The following is a 24,239-nucleotide window of genomic DNA, read 5'->3' as shown; positions in this document are numbered from 1 at the left end:
GGACATGATCGAAACATTTAAATATGTCAAAGGGTTAAATAAGGTTCAGGAGGGAAGTGTTTTTAATAGGAAAGTGAATACAAGAACAAGGGGACACAGTCTGAAGTTAGTTGGGGGAAAGATCAAAAGCAACATGAGAAAATATTATTTTACTGAAAGCGTAGTAGATCCTTGGAACAAACTTCCAGCAGACGTGGTAGATAAATCCACAATAACTGAATTTAAACATGCCTGTGATAAACATATATCCATCCTAAGATAAAAATACAGAAAATAGTATAAAGGCAGACTAGATGGACCATGAGGTCTTTTTCTGCCGCCAGTCTTCTATGTTTCGATGTTTCACTCAGCTCTCACCTGTGGCTCCTAGTAGCTGTAGGATGCGCAGCGGTCACATCCCGGGCAACAGCTTCGACAGGCTGGCCAAACCAGGTTGAGAGCAGCTGCTGGGTCATTGACCTTTGGTGAGATAGGGACTTATTTATCCTGAGCATGTGGCGACACATTCCAGCAGACTGAGTGGATGAAATCTACTAGATTAGGGCAACGGTCATGAAGGTGGTCTCTGCAAGCGATGTGGTATGCTAAGAGCACGGCAGGACACTGTCTTGGCTCTTGTCCTGCTATTGGAGCAAGATGGAATCTGGGAAGAGAGAGTGAGGCTGACTATACGTACTGCTCCATCACTTGAATCCAATTTGCGCGCAAATCTTGACATCCCCCACAAAATGTCAAGGTTTTCTTCGAAAACGATGGACGAACATCAAAGGCAAATGAAATATACAGAAGGTTTCCATATTAAACATATAAGACAACATAAACATGGTAAGCTTGATGCTCTCTGAGCTTGAGCCAAGCTCAGAGACTACCAAGGACCCCACAGTTCAATCCTGAGCTACAGATAATCAGTTCCGTCAATACCATATAAATGTACCATTTTCCTTTTCAAAATCAGGACCCACTAGTTAATAAAGTTGATTATGAATGTCTTATTGAAGTTGATATATTAATTCTCTGCATATTTACCTGATAGTACAGTATGCCTTATTGAATTCAACAATACGTCAGTGTTTTTATTCATAGGATCTGGCTAAATGTTTTTTCCCCAGCATTTTTAATTGATTATTTCAAAATTTTCAATGGGATATGAATAGTATAGTTACATTTCTTCTGGTTTTTTGAAGCAATATACTGGTAGGTCTGTACATTATTTACATCAGAGATATGCTGTTATAAATGCCAATAGTTTATGCAACCTTTAATTTATGTGGTTTATTCATATATTAATACTCTGAGTATGATTCCTGTTTTTTTTTTAAAAAAGATATCAGTTAGACTAGGAAGTTTTAACATTTAAGATAGAACTTTAAGGGCTATCTTGAATATGTTCATTTGATGGTCTATCTAGTAGAATTTCATTCATATTTTAGCTCAGGATTTGGAATAACATGGCCATATTTCATGTTTTAATCAAACCAGTATGTGTGTGTACACCCACACATACACACGCATATATTATAATGGTGCTTTTTATGAAACCTTCTAATTTCAGTATTTCTGTATAAATATCTAAAAATGGGCAAGTCCTAAACTACTGTGTCTCCCTGAAAATAAGCCCTACTCAAAAATAAGCCCCAATTAAGATTGTTAGCCAAATGAACACATCTATAAATAAATAAATAAATATCTCCCAAAAGATGACCTAATAAGAAAATAAGCCCTAATGCAACTTTTGGAGCAAAAATTAACATGAGATCAGGTCTTACTTTTGGGGAAATATGGTACTGCTAGATAGGGAATACACATTAAACAAATGAGTCTAAAACTTTATACTTGTTCATTTATTTTTTGAGGAAAATGACCCAAAAGTATATATAATATTTCTGTGTGGAAGCTTGAAACAGTTAAATATATGCTACAATCGATCACTACAACTGAGTCTTTAACACCTTACTTAAATGATCTCTTCACCCTGCCCCAAATCACTTCTTCATATTGCATGATAGGTTTTGATTCTTGCAGACCTAAATGAGGCTCTCCTCCCAAATCAGGAAGGCAGATTCTGGTTGACTATTTAAAACAAGATTTAACTTCCCAAAAGCTTTTTTGACAGTGGGAATGTTCAAATTAGGTATAAAGATTTATTGCAAGCTTAAACTGTCTAAAGGAATCTGACCTACTAACAGTCCAAGCAAATTGGTAGATAAGAATCACTGGAATATAAAGTGGGCTGGTCATAGATCTCTTGTGGTCATGAAAGGACTTGAGACTGATGACATTTTTGACCCCACTCTTGGGCTCAGCCCACGCCCTATTGACACCCAAGCAAAAAGAGGTTCTCCATCACTGTCCTATACAGTTCACATCACTGTATATGTTTTCATAGAAGATGAAGAGGACACTTTAATTGGAATTCTTTTTCTCAGCAGCAGCATTTTAACATATGTATTGGATTTAGTATATAATATAAATAACTTGTAATTCAAATATTGTGTTTCTATGCGAGTCTGGCACAGCGTTGACAAGTCATAGTATAAAAATACTTAATGCAGATCAAATATTAGTACTGAAAAGTGCATTAGTATTGAGATGAATGTAACTTTGATATTGGGAATATTGGTACTTTTCTCCAGTGTATAGTCGCTACTATAGCCTTTGGAATGGGCATTAATAAAGCAGACATTCGGACAGTTATACATTATGGAGCCCCAAAGGAAATGGAATCATACTACCAGGAAATTGGAAGGGCTGGCCGGGATGGGCTTCCAGCCTCTTGCTATGCATTGTGGACTCAAGCTGACATGAGCTTCAATAGGTAACTGCAATTCTGACTCGCTTTGTATGCATAAATATTAAAACAATAGATATAAAACCATGCTGAATATTTTAAATGTTCGCAGGTAGCCATTGTTTAGTGACTACTTTGTTTAGTGACTGTTCACAATTATGAATGTGATGAAAAAGTAATATTGTGACCAATACTCACATTTACACCATTGACAGATTTGTAAAGCAAATAAAAGCTGAAAACTGAAACAAGACCTTACATGCAGTTTCGATTTCACTTAGTGACCATTTCACTTAACAGCTACAGTAAGTAGTCAGTCCCAATTCTGGTCCCTGAGTGAGGACTATAGAATATAATAATAATAATAATAATAATAATAATAATAATAATAATAATAATTTATTAGATTTGTATGCCGCCCCTCTCCGCAGATTCAGGGCGGTTCACAACAAGAATAGTAACGATATAACAATGTAACAAATCTAATATTTTTTAAAATCTAAAAAAAACCATCATTAAAAAAACCATACAACACAAGCATACCATACACAAACTATATAAGCCTGGGGGAGGAGTCTCAATAGAATAGAATAGAATAGAATAGAATTCTTCATTGGCCAAGTGTGATTGGACACACAAGGAATTTGTCTTTCGTACGTATGCTCTCTATTCTATTCTATTTTATTTCTACAGACCTATCCTTTTAAAAAGCATTCTCATATATCTTGTGTCATCCTTTTCATGTTTTTTCCTTGATACTAAATCTTAGTAATCATTTGAATTCCACTTGACATATCATACTCCTCTCATAAAAATCACCAACATATTTATTTATTTATTATTTATTTATTATTTGGATTTGTATGCCGCCCCTCTCCGAAGACTCGGGGCGGCTCACAACAAGTGAAAAACAGTCCAATACATAATCCAATCCAATATGTTTCCAAGTGTGTTCCCATTTCATTTTCATTCCAGATTCAGGAGTGAAATGCTACCGGTTTGGGCCAATTCTCCTGAACCAGTAGTAAAAAATACAACAACAATAATAATTAATGTTCTGATGATCACGCGTCGCACAGATGATCTTCAAAACACCCCCCCCCCCCTAAGTCTGCTAGGCCAAAAATGGGGGGGGGGGTTGAGGCTGGAAAGGAAGGAAAGAAGGAGAAAGAAAGTGAATAAAAGAAAGAAAAAGAAATGGAGGGAGGGAGGGAGGGAAAAAGGAGAGGAATTAAGGACTACAAACCTGGCACTCGGCACAGCTTCAAAGGATAATCCAAGGTTGGAAGGGACCTGGAGGACATCTAGTCCAACACTGCTACAATAGGACATTGTTAAAGCGAGTTACTGCCTTTTGATTCCTGAGTCACATGACTACATAGCCACACCCACCCAGTCACATGATCCCACCAAGCCATGCTCACCAAGCCATGCCCACAGAACCAGTAGGAAAAAAATTTAGATTTCACCACTGTCCAGATCATTTCATAAATTAATTCTTAATTCCACCCACCTTGTGAAAACTTTTTTTCACCCGCATTCAAATGTTTTTATTTCGGTGGAAATTCCTCTGCATTTTCTTTTCTCTTTTAATATTAATTTTTGTGACTACCAGTACTTTTTTGTGCTAGTTCATCTTTATTTCTTTATACCTTACATCAGCGGTCCCCAAACTACGGCCCGCGGGCCGGATGCGGCCCAATGAGGTCTTTTAACCGGCCCGCGGCAGCTCATGAGATTTTACTGATCAATAGAATAAGCTCCCGAATCTCCTGTCCACTCACTGCGGTCGGCTGCTGAGCGAGGAGAAGACGGAGAGGCAAGGGGGTGGGGAGGAAAGCGGGCCTGCAATTGGCCAATTTATTTCTCGCCTTTAGGGAGAGAAACTGTTGCTGCCCTATGGCAGAGCAGCAACAGTTCCTCTCCCTAAAGGCAAAAAATAAATTGGCCAATTGCAGGCCCGCTTTCCTCCCCGCCTCCTTGCCTCTCCACCTCCTCCTCCCCACCTCCTCCTCCGCAGTGAGTGGACTCGAAATTCAGGAAAAGGCGATTGGCAATTGAAAAACTGTCAACTGAGTGTGTGTATGTGGGGGGGGGGGAAAGGCGGCTTCTTGAAAACCCCTGACCTCCATCGCCTCCCCCCCCCAAGGCACAAGGCAAGCACACCTCAGGGACCGCCCTGTCCCCCTTCAGGGCCTCTTTGACAGCTCTCGGCATCAGCGGACGCCATGGTGTCGTTGTTGTTGTCGTGGCAGCCACTCTGCACTGGCCAGTAAAGCCAGCTGCCCAAAAAAGCAGCGCAGGAAAGCGGCGCATTTAAAAAGCGCAGGGCAGCCGCCGCAAAAACAATGGCCCAATGGCGGCTGCTGAAGCCGAGAGCCGAAGCCCGCTCTCCAGGGTCAACACCAGGCTTCGAGCGAGCAGAGCTGTGCGCTGGCGGCGGGAACTGTTGGGGAGGGCTCTGCCGGGAAGGGCTGTGTCAGCGGCGAGGTGGCCGCGCCGGCATTGTTCCTTCTAAGCTGCACGCGCGACCAACTCGCACAGAAACATTTGAACTGGCGCAAAGTTACTGAAAAGCGCGCGTTTAAAAAGCGCACCACTTTCCTGGGCAGCCGGCTTTGCTGGCCGGAGAAGTGAGCGATCTGGGACTGCGGTGCCGTGGTGGCCTTCAAGTGCGCCGCCCCACCACCCGTTCCTGCAAGTAGAGGTCGGGCGCATTACCGGGAGGTGGAGGTGGCGTGGGGCCGGATGCTGGGTGCCAGGGACGCTGGGGAGGACAAAGGAGTGAACGTGGCTGTTGCCTCTCAGCTGCAGAGCCGAATGGGGGCGTAGGCAATGGCGGAGCCCGGCGCTGGGGCCATGTGGGGCCGCTCATCCAGGGGGGCGTGGACCGGCAAGTCGCCCTCCATTCTCTCTCTTTCTCTCTCATATACCACGCCAGCAACAGAGAGAGAAAGAGAGAGAGCGGAGGGCAGCTTGCCGGTCCACGCCCCCCTGGATGAGCGGCTCTGTATGGCCCCAGCGCCGGACTCCGCCGTTGCCTCCGCCCCCATTTGGCTCTTCAGCTCAGAGGCCACGTCCACCCCTTCGCCCTCCCCGGTGTCCCCGGCACCCAGCGTCTGGCCCCACACCGCCTCCACCTCCTGGTAACGCGCCCGACCTGTACCTCTCTCTTTCTTTCTCTGTTGCCGGCGTGGTGTATGAGAGAGAAAGAGAGAGAGAGAGAGAAAAAAGAGGGGAGAGAGAAAGAGAGAGAGAGAAAAAAGAGGGGAGAGAGAAAGAGAGAGAAAGAAAGCAAGAGAGAGAGAAAGGAAGAGGAGAGATAGAAAGGGAGAGAAAGAGGGAGAGATAGAGAGATACAAAGAGAGATACAAAGAGAGTGAGTGAGAAGGAGAGATAAGAGAGAAAGAAAGAGAGGGTCAGAGAGAAAGCAAGAGAAGGACGGAGAGAAAGAGAGAGAGAGAAAGAGAAAGAAAGGTAGAGAGAAAGAGGGAGAGATACAAAGAGGGAGAGATACAAAGAGAGTGAGTGAGTGAGAGGAAGAGAAGAGAGAGAAAGAAAGAGAGAAAGGGGGAGAGGGAGAGAAAGAGGGAGAGATAGAGAGGGAGAGAGAAAGGAAGAGGAGAGATAGAAAGGGAGAGAGAAAGAAAGAAAGGGAGAGACAGAGAGAGGGAGAGAGAAAGGGAGAGATACAAAGAGAGTGAGTGAGAGAAAGAGAAGAGAAAGCAAGCAAGCAAGCAAGCAAGAGAGAAATAGAAAGAGAGAAGGACAAAGAGAGAGAGAGAGAGAGAGAGAGAGAGAGAGGGAGAATAAATATTAAATATTGTATTTGTTCCCAATCTTTTTTTCATTCTTTCCTTTTCTTCGGTGTCCTTCTCCCACCTCCAAATCTATTCTTGACACTAAGAAATAATAGCCTGTCCTTTGTTCAAAACCTGTTATCTTTCTAACCTTTACTAACTAACTTAATTATAAACAACAACAATTAAAATAAATCATTTAAATTAATTCTTTCCCCCTGAATCAGGAAGAATATGCCGTGAGCGAATTTCTGTTTAAAATATATATACAGTGTTCCCTCGATTTTCGCAGGTTCGAACTTCGCGAATAGCCTATACCACGGTTTTTCAAAAAATATTAATTAAAAAAATACTTTGCGGGTTTTTTCCTATACCACAGTTTTTCCCAGCCGATGACGTCATTCGTCATCGCCAAACTAATAATTTTTGCAAATAAATAACAAAAAAAATAATTATTGTTAATAAATAATTATGTTTATAAATATCAGGATCACTAAGTGTCTTATTCAATGGTGAGTACCAGTAATAATGGTGAGTAAATGGTTGTTAAGGGAATGGGAAATGGTAATTTAGGGATTTAAAGTGTTAAGGGATGGCTTGTGATACTGTCCATAGCCAAAAATGGTGTATTTACTTCCGCATCTCTACTTCGCGGAAATTCAACTTTCACGGGCAGTCTCGGAACGTATCCCCCGCGGAAATCGAGGGAACACTGTATTTAAAATAAACTACAATTATTTTAAGGAGATACACAAGAAACAGGATCTCTGAATAACCCACTTGTTATATATACAGTATTGATATGTTTTAGTCCATCCACTTATGACACTTAACAGAATAATATTTAAGACAACACCTTTATTTATTATATCAGAAGCAACGTGAGAAAGTATCATTTTACTGAAAAAAAGTAGTAGATGCTTGGAACAAACTTCCAGCAGACGTGGTTGGTAAATCCACAGTAACTGAATTTAAACATGCCTGGGATAAACATATATCCATCCTAAGATAAAATGCAGGAAATAGTATAAGGGCAGACTAGATGGACCATGAGGTCTTTTTCTGCCCTCAATCTTCTATGTTTCTATATGGGCTTATTCTAAACCTGGTTTAAGGATTAGCGGAATACCGTATTTGTTGGTGTTTGAGACGCACCATTGCTGATGTGGCGGCTCCTCTCCGCGGGCTACTTCCCCGCGCAGGGTTTGGTGTAAGGATGCCGCTGACAGACAAACAGCGAGTGGATGGATCGACCCAGCCTTCGCCCCATGGAACTTTTCCCTCCGAGCAGATTTGGATGATTCTTATTCACACATAAACGGATTTTATCCCTTTAGGGCTCCACCAGAGACTACTCTGCAAATAAAATGGGCTTTTTTACCACACTTCAACGGAGAAGTTCAGCGCCTATAAAAACACACCATTGAGGATCTTTTGGGGGGGTGGGGGGTGGAAGACGCTTCCTATCCTCGTCTGCAGCCCTAAACAGCCCATGGCTCACCAGGAGGAATTGCTGCTGAATTTGACGGACTACAGGAAGCAGCTTTTCTCAACACTCAGAGAAAAGCTGCTTCTCGTAATCTGGCGAATACTTTTTGGAGGTAAAAAGGTGCGTCTTATGCACCGAAAAATACAGTGCACACTCCCTATACTCCCTTTATTCAGCCACTGTGCTGCTCAAAATCTAAAAAATCATCATGCAATGCTATGCCTTACCCTTTTCTTAGTTTCACAAATGTACAACATAATCTGCTTTTCTTTCTTTCTTTCTTTCTTTCTTTCTTTCTTTCTTTCTTTCTTTCTTTCTTTCTTTCTTTCTTTCTTTCTTTCTTTCTTTCTTTCTTTCTTTCTTTCTTTCTTTCCTTCCTTCCTTCCTTCCTTCCTTTTCTTAATTCATTCACTTTATTATTTATCCCTCTCTTTTTCCAAGTCACAATCTTCCATATGCTATGGTCACTACTATATCAATATATTCTTGCTATGTATATACCTGCACCAAGTTGATGATTGATGTTATATAGCATCATATATTCCTATATATTGCCTGTTACATATTTACAATTGGGGGTGGGGGGAAGAAGGCAGCAGAAAAAAATCACATAAATTATAAGTATTTCAGTTTTTTCCTATTCTTTTCCTTTTTAAGACACTTAATCAGTGAGATACGTAATGAAAAGTTTCGCCTGTACAAACTTAAGATGATGGCCAAGATCGAGAGATATCTAAGCTTAAACAGCTGCAGGCGGAGGTATGTGTTTATTTTGTATATTTTAGCAAGTGACAAACAGTGACTTTCAGTAAAGCTAAGTGAAATTTTGAAAAGTCATAGTGGTTTCTGCTGAATTTTTTCACTTGTGCCAACAGTTTCATACTTTGAAAAATAATATGTATGTCTCAGGATGATTCAAGGACAAATAATTAGCTCCTATGTGAATTAATTAATGATGATGATTTCAGCTCATTGTTTTCTTCAATGAATTTAACATGTACATTCTTGTTCTTTTATTTAATTCCCAACGTTCTCTTGGGCAGAATCATCTTGTCTCATTTTGAAGACAAACAACTCCGAAAGGCATCGACAGGCATCATGGGAACAGAAAAATGTTGTGATAATTGCAGAGCGAGGTAAATGTTGCACCCCAAAGATTTAAGGTTTGGAGCCACCTTCCCTCAGCAGATAAATAGATAATGGCTCTCTGCTAATGAGGTATTCTTAAACCATCATTACTTTTAACATAAAGAATATGTTCAGTGTATGGTATGCCATTCAGTCATTCACTGCTAAAAGCTAATTCACAGAATATAATGTTCACATTTTTCTCCACTTATTGCGTCCATGGATTCGTACCCAGCCGCCCTCTTTAGGGTGACTCGTTCCATTCTTAATGCAGAGGGAACAGAGGAGACTTTGCAGGGTAGAGCTGAGAAACCCCCATCCAGACCCTTGTGGCTTCAAGACACCAGCACATAACTTCCACCGCTTCACTGAACTGACATGGGGTGGAGATACATAGCTAAGTATTATCAGTGTATTGTTGGTAACTCACCCCACGTTGTCGGATGAACTCACCCAGCGGTTTCATGAAAATATTGAATAAGAGAGGAGAGAGGACCAACCCCTGAGGCACCCCACAAAGGAGTGGCCTGGGATTGACCTCTGTCCTCCCACTGACTGTGATTGGCCAGAAAGGTAGGAGGGACACCATAAAACGGTACCTCCCACTCCCAACCCCTCTAGCCATCACAGAAGGATACCATGGTTAACGGTATCGAAAGCTGCTGAGAGGTCAAGAGGCACAAGGAGAGAGGAGTGACCCCTATCCTCACCCCTATCATCCATTAGCGTGACCAAAGCAGTTTCCTTGCTGCAACCAGGTCTGAAGCCAGATTGGAATAGGTCTAGATCAGTGGTGGTGAACCTTTTTTCTCTCAGGTGCTGAAAGAGCATGTGCGCATGCTATTGTGCATGCGTGAGTGGCTACACCCGTAATTTAATGCCTGGTGACGGCAAAAACAACTTTCCCCCATCCCCCAGAGGCCCTCTGGAGGCCGGAAACGTCCTGTTTCCCAACTTCTGGTGGGCCCTATAGGTTCGTGTTTCACCCTCCCCAGGCTCCAAATCCTTCCCTGGAGCCATGGGAGGTAAAAATAACCCTCCCCATCTCCCAAGAGGCTCTCTGGTAGCCAAAAACACCCTCCCAGAGCCTCTTTGTAAGCCAAAAATCAGCTGGCTGGCACACATATGCACGCTGCAGCTGAGATTGGCAAAGGCTCGCGTGCCAGCAGATATAGCTCCGCGTGCCACCTTTGGCACCCGTGCCATAGGTTCACCATCACTGGTCTAGATAATCCACTTCTTCCAAGGTCCATAGGAGTTAGAGCCACCACTTTCTCAACAACCTTCCCTACAAAGGGAAGGTTGGAGACAGGACCTCGAGGTTTGATTACTGTAACACTCTCTACATGGGGCTACCTTTGAAAAGTGTTCGGAAACTTCAGATTGTGCAGAATGCAGCTGCGAGAGCAGTCATGGGCTTCCCCAGGTATGCCCATGTTATACCAACACTCCGCAGTCTGCATTGGTTGCCGATCAATTTCCGGTCACAATTCAAAGTGTTGGTTATGACCTATAAAGCCCTTCATGGCATCAGACCAGAATATCTCCGAGACCGCCTTCTGCCGCACGAATCCCAGTGACCGATTAGGTTCCACAGAGTGGGCCTTCTCCGGGTCCCGTCAACTAAACAATGTCGGTTGGCAGGCCCCAGGGGAAGAGCCTTCTCTGTGGCGGCCCCGACTCTCTGGAACCAGCTCCCCCCAGAGATTAGAACTGCCCCTACTCTCCCTGCCTTCCGTAAACTTCTTAAAACCCACCTCTGTCGTCAGGCATGGGGGAAGTGAGATATCTCCACCGGGCCTATATAATTTATGTATGGTATGCTTGTATGTATGTCTGCTTAATAATGGTTTTTTTTAAATATTTTAAATTGTAAATTTTTAGATTTGTCATGAACTGTTTTATTGTGTTGTGAGCCGCCCCAAGTCTACGGAGAGGGGCAGCATACAAATCTAATAAATAAATAAATAAATAAAATATTCAATGAGGCTGGGTCTAGGGAAGGCTTCTTGAGGAGGAGCCTCACAACCGTTTCCTTCAAAGGTTGCAGAAAGGAGCCCTCGCTCAAAGAAGCGCTGACTAACACCTGAAGCCAGCCTTGTGTCACTTCCCTACTGGCTGAAACCAGCCAGGAGGGACACAGGTCTAACAAACAAGTAGAGGCGCTCATTGCTCCTTAGCCTTGTCCCCGTCATCAGGGGTAACAAGGTCAAACTCATTCCACACAACAGGACTAAGACTAACCCCAGTCACCTCGCTTGACATTGCCCAATTGGAGTCCAGGTCTACCTGAATCTGAGCAATTTTGTCTGTCAAAAACTGAACAAATTACTCAGCTCTACACTTTAAGAGATCTTCCACATCAAGAAGACAGCAGGTCACCCTAAATAGGGCAGCCGGGCGAGAATCTGCGTAGGCAATGAGCGGAAAAATACACATGTTTTGCCATCCTTATTGCCATTAAATTGGTTGGACTCGGATTTACTGGACCTCTTGTATAAAAATTAAATGAATGAATAAACAAATAAATAAATTTTAGTTTTATTATTATTATTTTACATTTATAATCTAAAGAATTAAGATGCCAAAGATTTTTCCATATTTTATTGTCACAACAAATCTGTGAGATCAGTTAAACATGACTCAGAACTAAAATTATCTAGGGACATGAAAGTTTTTGAGCCCATATTGTTGATATCTGATCTGACATTGGGCCATTCAAGCTAAAGTGATTGGATCAGGCAGAAGACATGATAACGTTTGTGAGGCTGCGTCAAGATTGCAATTAAATCACTGAGACATGGCAACCATCAACCCATGCATTCATAGCATTACAATGAGAAGATTGCAAAATGTTCAGCTTGACATTATCACTGAAAAGTGCTTTCACAGGGGTCACTTAAGACCATGGGAAAACACACATTTCTGATGGCCTTAGGAAGCAAGACACTCCTCTATCCGTCTCCAGGTGGGTCCACCCACATACAAATAGACTGCTGCCAAAAAAAAAAAATCTGTACCACGGGGACTTCTGAGCATGCACAGAAGCTGAATTTCTGACATTGCATAAGCGTCACCATCTTGGCACTGAGTGCGCTGTGCAAGGCGTGGCAATGCAGCACAAGAGGAAGCAAACCAGCAGCGGGGTAAATTAAAACCCACCCCTAAGTTTCCTAATGATTTTATTATTTTATGATTAGGGGTCACCACAACATGAGGAATTGTATTAAAGGGTTGCAGCATTACGAAGGTTGGAAACCACTGTGCTAGATGCTTTCATTGGTATAGAATGATGTAGGTGGACATTCAACCAGTGCAAAATACCTGGGTCCATATCCTGCCCAGGTTGAAAGAACGTTACTGATTTTCAGTTTTTGGGGCTTCACTATTTACAGTCCTGAATGCTTTAGACTTCATTGTTTGAGAGACAAGCAGAGATCGGTTTGGAAACCATTGGGCAATATTCTGCATTGATTTAATTATAGGGCAGAAGGAATTTCTTTTATTAGATTTCATGAATGTATGAGTAGGAATGAGATGAAAATAAAGAAAAAATGATTGGGCTGTTTGGAGAGTAGTAATAAATGTAAAATATGCCTATTTGTAAAAATGTCTGCTTTTAACAATTTAACAGTGATCTAAGAGTGACAAGACATTTAAATGTTTGTGTTTAGGATATGCGTGCTTTTGTGTTTGATGCCAAATCAAATTAAGTTTAACATTTGAATTTAAAAATAGAAAATATAATAATAACATTCTTAAGGATGAAAGGGAAGTGAGGGAACATTGAAAATTTTAGAGATTTACATGGGAAAGACCAATGCAATTGAAACAAATATAATAAATGTCCAAGAAAAATGATGGAATGGGCAAATTAAGATGTATAAGATGCACCTTATTTTTTATACTCCGAAAAATATGGTAATTTGCCCATTGGTCTTGATGACTTCAGTGATTAGAAAAGTAGCATTTTCTAGGTTGCCTCTCCAATTATGCAAGGTTGTAATGCTAATGATTTGACTGTGTATAAGAAAGAGATAAATCCCTCCCCTAAGTGATGGGTTCCTACAGGTGCACCCTGGTGCTCCAGTCCGGTAGGAGCCCACCAATTGCATAATCGCACACGTGACGGCTTTGCCGGGCTGTTGGCGCTGTCATCTGTTTTATTTTTAATTTGTTTTGCAATTTTTGGCTTTCTGCACATGCACAGAAATAAAATTGTCCCTCTGCGCATGCGCAGAGAGCCAAAATCAAATGCGAGGACGCGTATGTAACATGGGTTTGGGGTCACAATGTGCACCAGTAGCGAAAGGTAAGTGGAACCCACCCCTGCCCACCCCTATTTTTTTTTCATACCAGTTATGAACAATATACATTTTGATGCAGTTCTAGGGATATTCATTGTGCTCCGATAATTGACCCTCAAGACAGTTTTGAAGATTTTGGTCAGCAAGCATACAAACTGATGTCTGCAGTATGTGCTTTAAAGGAGAGATTTGGCATGGGGGCTCCAATACTGCTTCTCAGAGGATCTGTAAGTATGGTAGATGGATGCAAATTTGGTAATGCTGTTTCCATGGCAGTGGGGCAAATGGTGGGTCTGGGAGTGCAAGCATTCTAGGATTTTCTACTTCTTATTCATTTGTTACATATGAAAGAACAAGCTCTGTGCTGCCTACTGGGGTAACAGAAAGTTTGTGACTTAAAGAGTATACTTAAGATTGTGTCCTATTCTTACAATTTATATTAATATTGTTTCCTGATTGCTTATTTCATGGGTGGGCTATTAGCCGGAACGCCTAATTGGGTTTGCATCCTATTAAAATAGTCTGGAGGTCCCGCAAGTTTGAGCAGAGATATGCTTCTGCAGGTCCGCCCGTGTTCCAGCGAGGTTTTTTACTTCTGCGCATGCGCGGAAGCAAAATACCTTGCCAGAACATGGGTGCACCTGCGTCTCCGTGCATGATTTCGTTATCTGCACGGGCGCAGCAGCATAACTCCGCTCAAACTCACGGGACCTCCAGAGCCATGGAGGCGAGCCCAATTAGATGTTCCGGCTAGTAGCCCAGCACTGGCTTATTTGTCCTTTATGACAATCATTAAGTGTTGTAATTCATGATTCTTGACAAATGTATCTTTTCTTTTATGTTCACTGAGAGTATACGTACCAATGACAAATTCTTTATGTGATCAATCACATTTGACCAATAAAGAATTCTATTCTATTCTATTCTATTCTATTCCTACTCTACTCTGCTCTGCTCTGCTCTGCTCTGCTCTGCCCTACCCTACCCTACCCTACCCTACCCTACTCTACCCTACTCTACACTATCTCTACTCTATCTCTACTCTACTCTATTCACCAAATATTCACAAACTTCCTTTCACAGCTTTATGCATTCTGTAGAGCTTTCATATTTGACTAAATGTTGTTTTAATTTTAATAAATAATATTTATGGTTTTACTTTTCACCTTTTTAATCTGCCCTACCATAGGAGAGATTAAGGGAAATAATGCCATCATTCTCTCTTGGCATTCCATAATCCAGTATTTGGGCTCTCCCCCCCCCCCATCTGCATTAGGCATAGTTTCAAATAAAAACCATGTGTAACAATTTCTTGCCAGTTTTCTTTTCTAAAAATACTGTGTATGACTGAGAGCCCTTTCTATTATGCAGTATTAAAATGTATAAAAATCACTTTGAATAGTCAGAAAGTGCTATGGCAATACTTCCTTCTATTAGTTATTTAAGGTAGGTCATCCAGTATGCATGAAATTGGCTATTTTAAGAGCTATTCAATGTTTCATTCAACTGAAATTGAAAAATGCCTTAGGAAAAGAATTAATTTTCAGTTAATCTTCTGTAGTAACTGTAGAATATGTCAGAAAGTTCTTTCTGCTGCTATGGTTAAGAAACTTTTAATTTTTATAACAGGAAATTATGCTCTTTTTGCTTTTTCTGGTTTACTGGATATTGACTATATTTAATAGTATTTCACATGTAAAGTTTAATATATTATTCTGTGTAGTTTTTATTTGTATGTGTAACAAGTATTTAATGTTTTGATAATAATATTAAGATAATTAGAAATGCCCTTTGCAAAGCATATAAATAGTTTACACCATGTTTACCCATGGTTTGTGAAGAATTGTTTTATCATCAGCTTTGTTCAACTAGTAGACTTTGGATAAAAATAAACACAGGTGTGTTCCTAAACAGGTTTCAAGTGGGTCACCAGAGAGATCAGATTTCACCTGTTATTTGAAATTTGAATCCATCTTCAGTGGTGATCAAATTCTCCCGGGAACTTTCAAATTAAAAAGTTGCCGCAGCTGAAATCCTACACTATCCCTATTAAGACAAAGGAGGGTTTAAAACTTTCAAAATAGGGCTTCTGCAGTTGCGAGATGGTTTGTTTGTTTCATTTTGAGGATGTCAATTTCCAACACTTTGTATTTTGTGGACATGTGAAATGATGCATGCCATTCTATTAAGGCCCCAAATTGAGTTACAAACCAGAGCAAAAATAAAAATAATGAAACTAGTCCAAGAGAAAGATATCAACAGAGAAAATAATAACTACATGGAAGTGATACCCATTTGGCATCTCTCCAGCAACTAAAAGCTCTTTGTCCCAGCAGAAACCTCTAATGAAGGCAGAAAAGAATACGGATGCTTCCCTATGCACAGCCTGATCAAAAATTTGCTCCTGGAGCATCTGGAGATGGGTCATCAAATATATTTATTTATTTATTTATTTATTTTTTATTTATTCATTTGTCCAATACACAAATACATAGGAAGAAAAATAGACATGTAGTAATATATATAAGGGTAAAAGTGAACTTAGAGGAGAGGATATATGAAAGAAAGAAAATATATATGATAATTGAGAGAAAGGAAAGACAATTGGACAGGGGACGAAAGGCACACCAGTGCACTTATGTACGCCCCTTACTGGCCTCTTAGGAACCTGGAGAGATCAATCGTGGAGAGTCTAAGGGAGAAATGTTGGGGGTTAGGGGTTGACACAATTGAGTCCGGTAATGAGTTCCACGCTTCGATAACTCGATTGTATCAATATCAAGCTCTCACTACTGCTTTTTAACATTTCTTCAGTAGGTTACCATTAGGATACAATCCATACAAAATGTGAAAGCGCATTAGCATACTTTGCCCAGTAACTAACTGGTAATTTCTAATCAAACTGATACCATACTTTCTGAAAGTGAAATTTGATGTCATGATTTCAAACGCCTTGAATACATAAATGTTTTTAGTAAATTTTCATATTTTAGAGGTATTAGATTTCTTATATATTGTTATATTAATGTTGTACGACGCCCTGAGTCGCCTCGAGAAGAGCGGCATAGACATCTAACAAACAAACAAACAAACAAACAAACAAACAAACAAACAAACAAACAAGTTGACATTGTGAGAAAGTGGGGAGAAGAGAGAAAGAATAACATGGCCATGTGGCATGTGTAGTAGTCTACAAATTTATCAAAGAGATTTTTATAGTGAATATGCTGCAGTATGAAATGGGCTTCTGGTAATAGGATTCAGATAGATAACCATACTGTCCTTGCCCAAGACTTTAGCAATATCATTAACAGTCCAGGGAATAAAATGAAGAGAGGCACATGCTGTTGGGTAGACTACATTCTTGGTTTTTTGATGGCGTAATGGAAAGGCTGCATTGTTAAGTGATGAATTTCTTTAGAATTGTTCAGAAGCAAATAGAGAATTGTGATAGAGATACTGTATTCTAGAGTGCATTACTAGCTTTTTTTTTGTTTTAAACCAGTATTCTCAGCGTCTCCCAGACAAATTCCGGACTGATGCTCTGTTTGGAAGCGGGAAGGATTGGCCAGAGCACTCATGGAAGGCATTGGGCCGACGTCTCATGCTTGAGGGTTTTCTTAAAGAGGTTTCTGGTCAAAACAAGTTTGCAGTCATGTGCATGTTGACTGAGAAGGTAGGGGCTCTTTCTTTTAAAAAGGTTTTTAATGTTTTTTAACTCCCACATACACATCAACAAATATACCATAATATCTTATCAAGTATTAAAAGTACATTTTTACATTATTACCTAATAAACATATTAATATACATTTAATATTATAGGTGTTCTGCCGGGCTCTATGGTATGAGTCTACCGAAAATTCAAGGGTACAAATTTCAGACACGCCCACACTTGAAAGTTCAAAAACAATGTTCTTTATTACAAAAATTCAAAAGAAATAAAGCACTCTTTTTGTATTGCAAAGAGCACTCATCCCAAAACAACCTGGTAGTCTGTACAATCCCCTTAATCAGTCCTTAAGTACTTAGCTAGCAGCTGTGAAGGAACGTCACAGTCCTCCTTCTTCCAAGAAGTGAGACCCCCCACACTTTGCTCTGCTTTGGTTTCAAAGTCGTGAAAAATCAACAAGGAAAGTCTGGAAACAGCAAGGCATGGTCCTGAAGAAACAACGATCAGATAATCTTCCACAACGGCCAAGCCAGCACGCTGTTATTTATATCAGCAGCTCTAATTACTGGAGCCCCACCCAAACACAGGTGGCCTCTCTTATCTCCTGTAATATTTCTTAAATTGGTCTCTTCGATGCATAATTCTGTGCATGTGTGGGTCTAACACTTCCTCATCCAAATCGACCGAAGATAATGGAGATTGGCTTCCTGGGCTGTGTACCAATCCCCCCTCTTCCAAGTCTCCCCTACCTTCTTCATCCAAGGAAACTGCACTACCTGACTCTGTCCACAATAAAACACGCCTATGACATGTTGATGTTTCCCCTGCATCCACCTCCACATTCCTTGGGGCAGGAGCTGGGCCAGAGCCAAACACAACAATAGGGTTGCTCGTCTATTTCCCCCACACCATTTAACAGTGATGGTGAACCTATGGCACTGGTGCCACAGGTGGTACCCGGAGCCATATCTGCTGGCACGTGAGCCATTGCCCTAACTCAGCTCCAATATGCATGTGTGTGCCGGTCTGCTGATTTTTAGCTTGCACAGAGGCTCTGGGAGAGTTTTTTGGGGCAAGATAGGAAGCTTTTGGAGTGCCGATTTTTGGAGGAATTTGGAGCAAGATAGGAAGTTTATGGTATGGTGATTTTAGAAGTAAATTGGGGCAAGATAGGAAATTTTGGGGGGAGCGATTTTGGGGGCAATTTGGAGTGGTGTAGGAAGCTTTTGGAGGGATGATTTTAGCAGTGAGATGGGGCGAAGGAAGTGGCAGGCTAGGGGGGATTTTGGCAGCAGGATGGAGCTGCTGTGGGGAGCAGAGGAAGCAGAGGGCTAGAGGGGAAAGTGGCAGGGAAATGGGGCAGCTCCGGCGTTCCCCGCCTCAGGTGCAAGCAAAAGAGTTTTTACTCTTCCCCGGCTCCAGGGAAGCTTTTAGAGCCTGTGGAGGGTGAAACATGAGCCTACTGGGCCCACCAGAAGTAACAGGCTGTTTCTGGCCTTCAGAGGGCCTCCGGGGGGGGGGGGGCGAGGGAAGCTATTTTCGCCCTTCCCAGGCAATGCATTATGGGTATGGGCACTTGCACATGCATGATAGTGCATGGACACACTTTTTTGGCACCCGAGGAAAAAAAGGTTCACTATCACTGCCATATAACAACACTCTCCTGTCCTTATCTACCTCTCTCCTTTTTCTCTACCTTCAGAAGGTTTGCAGTCATCAAACTGCTCAGTTAAGTGACAATTTGGGGCATTAATTTATTAAGTAATTTGTTTTGCTCTCAGGGTAAAGATTGGCTCACTAAATCAAGAAAAGAGCAGAGGCAAAGCCTTTTACTTCCATCTGATGAGGAACTATGCTTAAAGAAACCTACTCCAAGGTGATTATATCTTCTGGTTCTGAAGTGCATGCTTTTTCAAGTCATTCTGTCAATCTGTCCAGAAGACTTTTTTGATTGTTTCTAGAGTAGTCAAAATTTCAAAATTCTACAATTCTCATTAGGATTGAATTTTTTCCAAGGCTGCTAGTTAAAAATTTCAGTGACAAAGCATTGGATAGAGTAAGTAAGTTGTTGCTGTGTCCTTTAACATGTTGAGTTTTATATTGTGTAAAAGTCGTACCTATAAACCCATAGCTCTTTTGCCTGAATATATGCAGAATTGGTTTGATTGTAACTATCTCTTTTTCTGTTTAGAGCTCAGCTTGTGTTTTGAGCTTTGCACTTCCTTCCAAGTTCTTTAGGCTATTCTGCTTGAAATTCAAAATTGTTTGAATTTGAATGCTTTGCAAAGGAGGTTTACTGTGGGACTGGTTTTTGCTTTCAGGATGTCTAAATTTCTTTATCTTCCCCTTTGCAGGAATAAACAAATCTCTGTAGAAGCAGGACATACTTCCAATGCTGGGTTACCTCTGTCAACACTCAGGAAACAGGTCTGTGTTATATCAGGGATACGTCTTTTCTGGTAACCTAGAGATATTACCTCTTAGTCAGGGGCAGTAGTAGCATGAATAGCATAGATCAGGGGTGGGCAATTAATTTTGCCATGGGGCCGCATGAGAAATTGGGATGGTTTTAGAGGGCTGGATTAATATAATTAACTCAGTTTTACCCAATACTGTATATTATTGGGTAGAACTGAGTTAATTATATTATAATTATAAATGGTTATCTTATCTTATCTTATATTTATTATATATATATATAATTATATATTATAATTATATTATAATTATAAATTAATTGCCCACCCCTTCCTTCCTTCCTCCCTCCCTCCCTCCCTCAGATGGAGAGAAGCTTCTGTCTCTCTGATTTTCTCTGCCTTTTATTTCTGCTTTTGGGCAGTTCTTTACTTCTCTTTCAGAATATTCCTTTCAGGTGCCTCTCTTCAACTGACCTACATTGTCAGTTGAGAAAACATAGTGGAGGCTTTGCCTGAAAGTAGCTTTGGATTCCTTTTCTTCCACCTCCTCCCTTTTCCCCCCCTGAGAAGTGGGGTGAGGGGTTTGCTTTAAATTTATTGGAACCAATGAACAATTAAAAAAAGAGCATTTATTGGACTTTTGCAAAAGGGCGTGGAAAGAGAATTTCTCCTTCCTTCCTCCCTCCATTTCTCCTTCCTTTTTCCCTCCATTTCTCCTTCCTTCCTTCTTTCCTCCCTCCATTTCTCCTTCTTTCCTTCCTTTCTTCCTTCCTTCCAACCTCCGCAGGCTGTTCACAGACAGCGGGTGGGCCGCATCCGCCCCCCGGGCCGCACTTTTCCCAGGTCTGGCATAGATTATACATAACATCTTTCAGCCCTCAATAATTGAGAATTATCATTAGACAAGTTCCATATGGAAACAAAATTGCTGAATTTAGAAATGGTTGAAAGAGATGTATTGAAACTATTTTTCTGATAGCTGCATGCATTCCTCCAGTTGGAGGAAAAATCTAGCAGCATAAATCAATCAGTTGAAATCACTGTTCTTGTGGGTTTGAGATGAAATGTGTCTGGTATAAAGATGATCAGAGGAGTCTATCATGTTTGTTGATTATGAGTTAAAATTGAAGCTACCTGGCAAAATGAAGCATAGTTCTGTAAGATACTATTGGAAGAAAAAATGTTATTTTTGACAAAAGAAAGTAAATGACAAATTACTTGTGAGATTCATTAGAGAACAATGTTTCATTATAAAATCAGCAGTGAGCATTTATTGCAGCTCTGCCCAGCTCACATCAAACAAGAAGAACATCATAAAGGAAAAAACAAAAGCAACATCCAGAAAACAATGTCCAGCCAACAGTTCCTGGTTTTTTGGCTATAGTCTCACCTAATTACAGTGCTTGGTGAAAGAACCAGCATTTTAAGGCTTTCCAGGAGGGAAAAAGAATGAAGGCCTGCTGGATCTTGTGGGGAGGATAGTTTCACAGAGCAGATATCATAAAGCCGGATAATATTGTACAAAATCCAGTTAACCTAAAAAAGATAGATATATATATATATAGTGATACCTCGTCTTACGAACCCATTGTCATACGAACCTTTCAAGATACAAACCCGGGGTTTAAGATTTCTTTGCCTCGTCTTAAAAACCCTTTCCATCTTAGGAACCTGAGCCCGGGTCTGTGGGCTCTCTTACTGCGCCTGCGCTCTCGTACTGCACATGCGCTCTCTGACTGCCGAAGGGATTCCCCTGCCTTATGACTGTCACCGCCGGGATTTCCCATTTGCTTGTATGGGAATTCCCCGCCCCCTTTTGCTTTCACCTGAGGCGGGGAATGCTGGAGCTGCCCCATTTCCCTGCCACTTTCCCCTCTAGCCCTCTGCTTCCTCTGCTCCCCACAGCAGCTCCATCCTGCTGCCAAAATCCCCCCTAGGCTGCCACTTCCTTCGCCCCATCTCACTGCTAAAATCATCCCTCCAAAAGCTTCCTACACCACTCCAAATTGCCCCCAAAATCGCTCCCCCAAAAATTTCCTATCTTGCCCCAATTTACTTCTAAAATCACCATACCATAAACTTCCTATCTTGCTCCAAATTCCTCCAAAAATCGGCACTCCAAAAGCTTCCTATCTTGCCCCAAATTCTTCCAAAAATTGCCACTCCAGAAGCTTCCTATCTTGCCCCAAATTCTTCCAAAAATTGCCACTTCAAAAGCTTCCTATCTTGCCCCAAATTCTTCCAAAAATCACCACTCCAAAAGCTCCAAATTTAGAAGCAATTTGGGGCAAGATAGGAAGTTTTTGGAGTGGCGATTTTTGGAGTAATTTGGGGCAAGATAGGAAGCTTTTGGAGTGGCGATTTTTGGAGCAATTTGGGGCAAGATAGGATGCTTTTGGAGTGATGATTTTTGGAGCAATTTGGGGCAAGATGGGAAGCTTTTGGAGTGACGATTTTTGGAGCAATTTGGGGCAAGATAGGAAGCTTTTGGAGTGACGATTTTTGGAGCAATTTGGGGCAAGATAGGAAGCTTTTGGAGTGGCGATTTTTGGAGTAATTTGGGGCAAGATAGGAAGCTTTTGGAGTGGCGATTTTTGGAGCAATTTGGGGCAAGATAGGATGCTTTTGGAGTGACGATTTTTGGAGCAATTTGGGGCAAGATGGGAAGCTTTTGGAGTGGCGATTTTTGGAGCAATTTGGGGCAAGATAGGAAGTTTTTGGAGTGGCGATTTTTGGAGTAATTTGGGGCAAGATAGGAAGCTTTTGGAGTGGCAATTTTTGGAGCAATTTGGGGCAAGATGGGAAGCTTTTGGAGTGGCGATTTTTGGAGCAATTTGGGGCAAGATAGGAAGTTTTTGGAGTGGCGATTTTTGGAGTAATTTGGGGCAAGATAGGAAGCTTTTGGAGTGGCAATTTTTGGAGCAATTTGGGGCAAGATAGGAAGTTTTTGGAGTGGCGATTTTTGGAGTAATTTGGGGCAAGATAGGAAGCTTTTGGAGTGGCGATTTTTGGAGCAATTTGGGGCAAGATAGGAAGTTTTTGGAGTGGCGATTTTTGGAGCAATTTGGGGCAAGATAGGAAGCTTTTGGAGTGGCAATTTTTGGAGCAATTTGGGGCAAGATAGGAAGCTTTTGGAGTGACAATTTTTGGAGCAATTTGGGGCAAGATAGGAAGCTTTTGGAGTGGTGATTTTTGGAGCAATTTGAAGCAAGATAGGAAGTTTTTGGAGTGACGATTTATGGAGCAATTTGGGGCAAGATAGGATGCTTTTGGAGTGGCGATTTTTGGAGCAATTGGGGCAAGATAGGATGCTTTTGGAGTGACGATTTATGGAGCAATTTGGGGCAAGATAGGACGCTTTTGGAGTGGCGATTTTTGGAGCAATTGGGGCAAGAGAGGAAGCTTTTGGAGTGACGATTTTTGGAGCAATTTGGGGCAAGATAGGAAGCTTTTGGAGTGACGATTTTTGGAGTAATTTGGGGCAAGATAGGAAGCTTTTGGAGTGGCAATTTTTGGAGCAATTTGGGGCAAGATAGGATGCTTTTGGAGCGGCAATTTTTGGAGCAATTTGGGGCAAGATAGGATGCTTTTGGAGTGACGATTTTTGGAGCAATTGGGGCAAGATAGGAAGCTTTTGGAGTGACGATTTTTGGAGCAATTTGGGGCAAGATAGGATGCTTTTGGAGTGACGATTTTTGGAGTAATTTGGGGCAAGATAGGAAGCTTTTGGAGTGGCAATTTTTGGAGCAATTTGGGTCGAGATAGGAAGCTTTTGGAGTGACAATTTTTGGAGCAATTTGGGGCAAGATAGGAAGTTTTTGGAGTGGCGATTTTTGGAGCAATTTGGGGCAAGATAGGAAGCTTTTGGAGTGGCGATTTTTGGAGCAATTTGGGGCAAGATAGGAAGCTTTTGGAGTGGCGATTTTTGGAGCAATTTGGGGCAAGATAGGAAGCTTTTGGAGTGACAATTTTTGGAGCAATTTGGGGCAAGATAGGAAGCTTTTGGAGTGACAATTTTTGGAGCAATTTGGGGCAAGATAGGAAGTTTTTGGAGTGGCGATTTTTGGAGCAATTTGGGGCAAGATAGGAAGCTTTTGGAGTGGCGATTTTTGGAGCAATTTGGGGCAAGATAGGAAGCTTTTGGAGTGGCGATTTTTGGAGCAATTTGAAGCAAGATAGGAAGTTTTTGGAGTGACGATTTATGGAGCAATTTGGGGCAAGATAGGACGCTTTTGGAGTGGCGATTTTTGGAGCAATTGGGGCAAGATAGGAAGCTTTTGGAGTGACGGTTTTTGGAGCAATTTGGGGCAAGATAGGAAGTTTTTGGAGTGGCGATTTTTGGAGCAATTTGGGGCAAGATAGGAAGCTTTTGGAGTGGCGATTTTTGGAGCAATTTGGGGCAAGATAGGAAGCTTTTGGAGTGGCGATTTTTGGAGCAATTTGAAGCAAGATAGGAAGTTTTTGGAGTGACGATTTATGGAGCAATTTGGGGCAAGATAGGACGCTTTTGGAGTGGCGATTTTTGGAGCAATTGGGGCAAGATAGGAAGCTTTTGGAGTGACGGTTTTTGGAGCAATTTGAGGCAACGTAGGAAGGTTTGAAGGGGCGATTTGGGGAGAGATTTGGGGCAGCCTTAG

The 24,239-nt window shown here is 41.5% G+C and overlaps 1 protein-coding gene across 6 annotated transcripts in view; it reads left to right on the top strand.

Annotated features, from left to right (window-relative positions):
• The window catches only part of WRN (WRN RecQ like helicase), a 95,434-nt gene that overhangs the window by 52,841 nt on the left and 18,354 nt on the right, over window positions 1-24,239 (top strand). For all 6 annotated transcript variants that reach the window (XM_070742179.1, XM_070742182.1, XM_070742184.1 and 3 more), the window contains 7 exons: window positions 2,634-2,815; window positions 8,735-8,836; window positions 9,121-9,213; window positions 13,592-13,739; window positions 17,018-17,188; window positions 18,967-19,061; window positions 19,540-19,612. In XM_070742179.1, the coding sequence (XP_070598280.1) occupies window positions 2,634-2,815; window positions 8,735-8,836; window positions 9,121-9,213; window positions 13,592-13,739; window positions 17,018-17,188; window positions 18,967-19,061; window positions 19,540-19,612 (864 nt within the window). The remainder of the gene's footprint in view (window positions 1-2,633; window positions 2,816-8,734; window positions 8,837-9,120; window positions 9,214-13,591; window positions 13,740-17,017; window positions 17,189-18,966; window positions 19,062-19,539; window positions 19,613-24,239) is intronic.

This window comes from Erythrolamprus reginae, chromosome 2 (genome assembly GCF_031021105.1).
Source record: "Erythrolamprus reginae isolate rEryReg1 chromosome 2, rEryReg1.hap1, whole genome shotgun sequence".
Lineage (NCBI taxonomy): Eukaryota > Metazoa > Chordata > Lepidosauria > Squamata > Dipsadidae > Erythrolamprus > Erythrolamprus reginae.
Note: the sequence above shows the minus strand (reverse complement) of the source record. Positions and strands in the feature narration are given on the sequence as shown.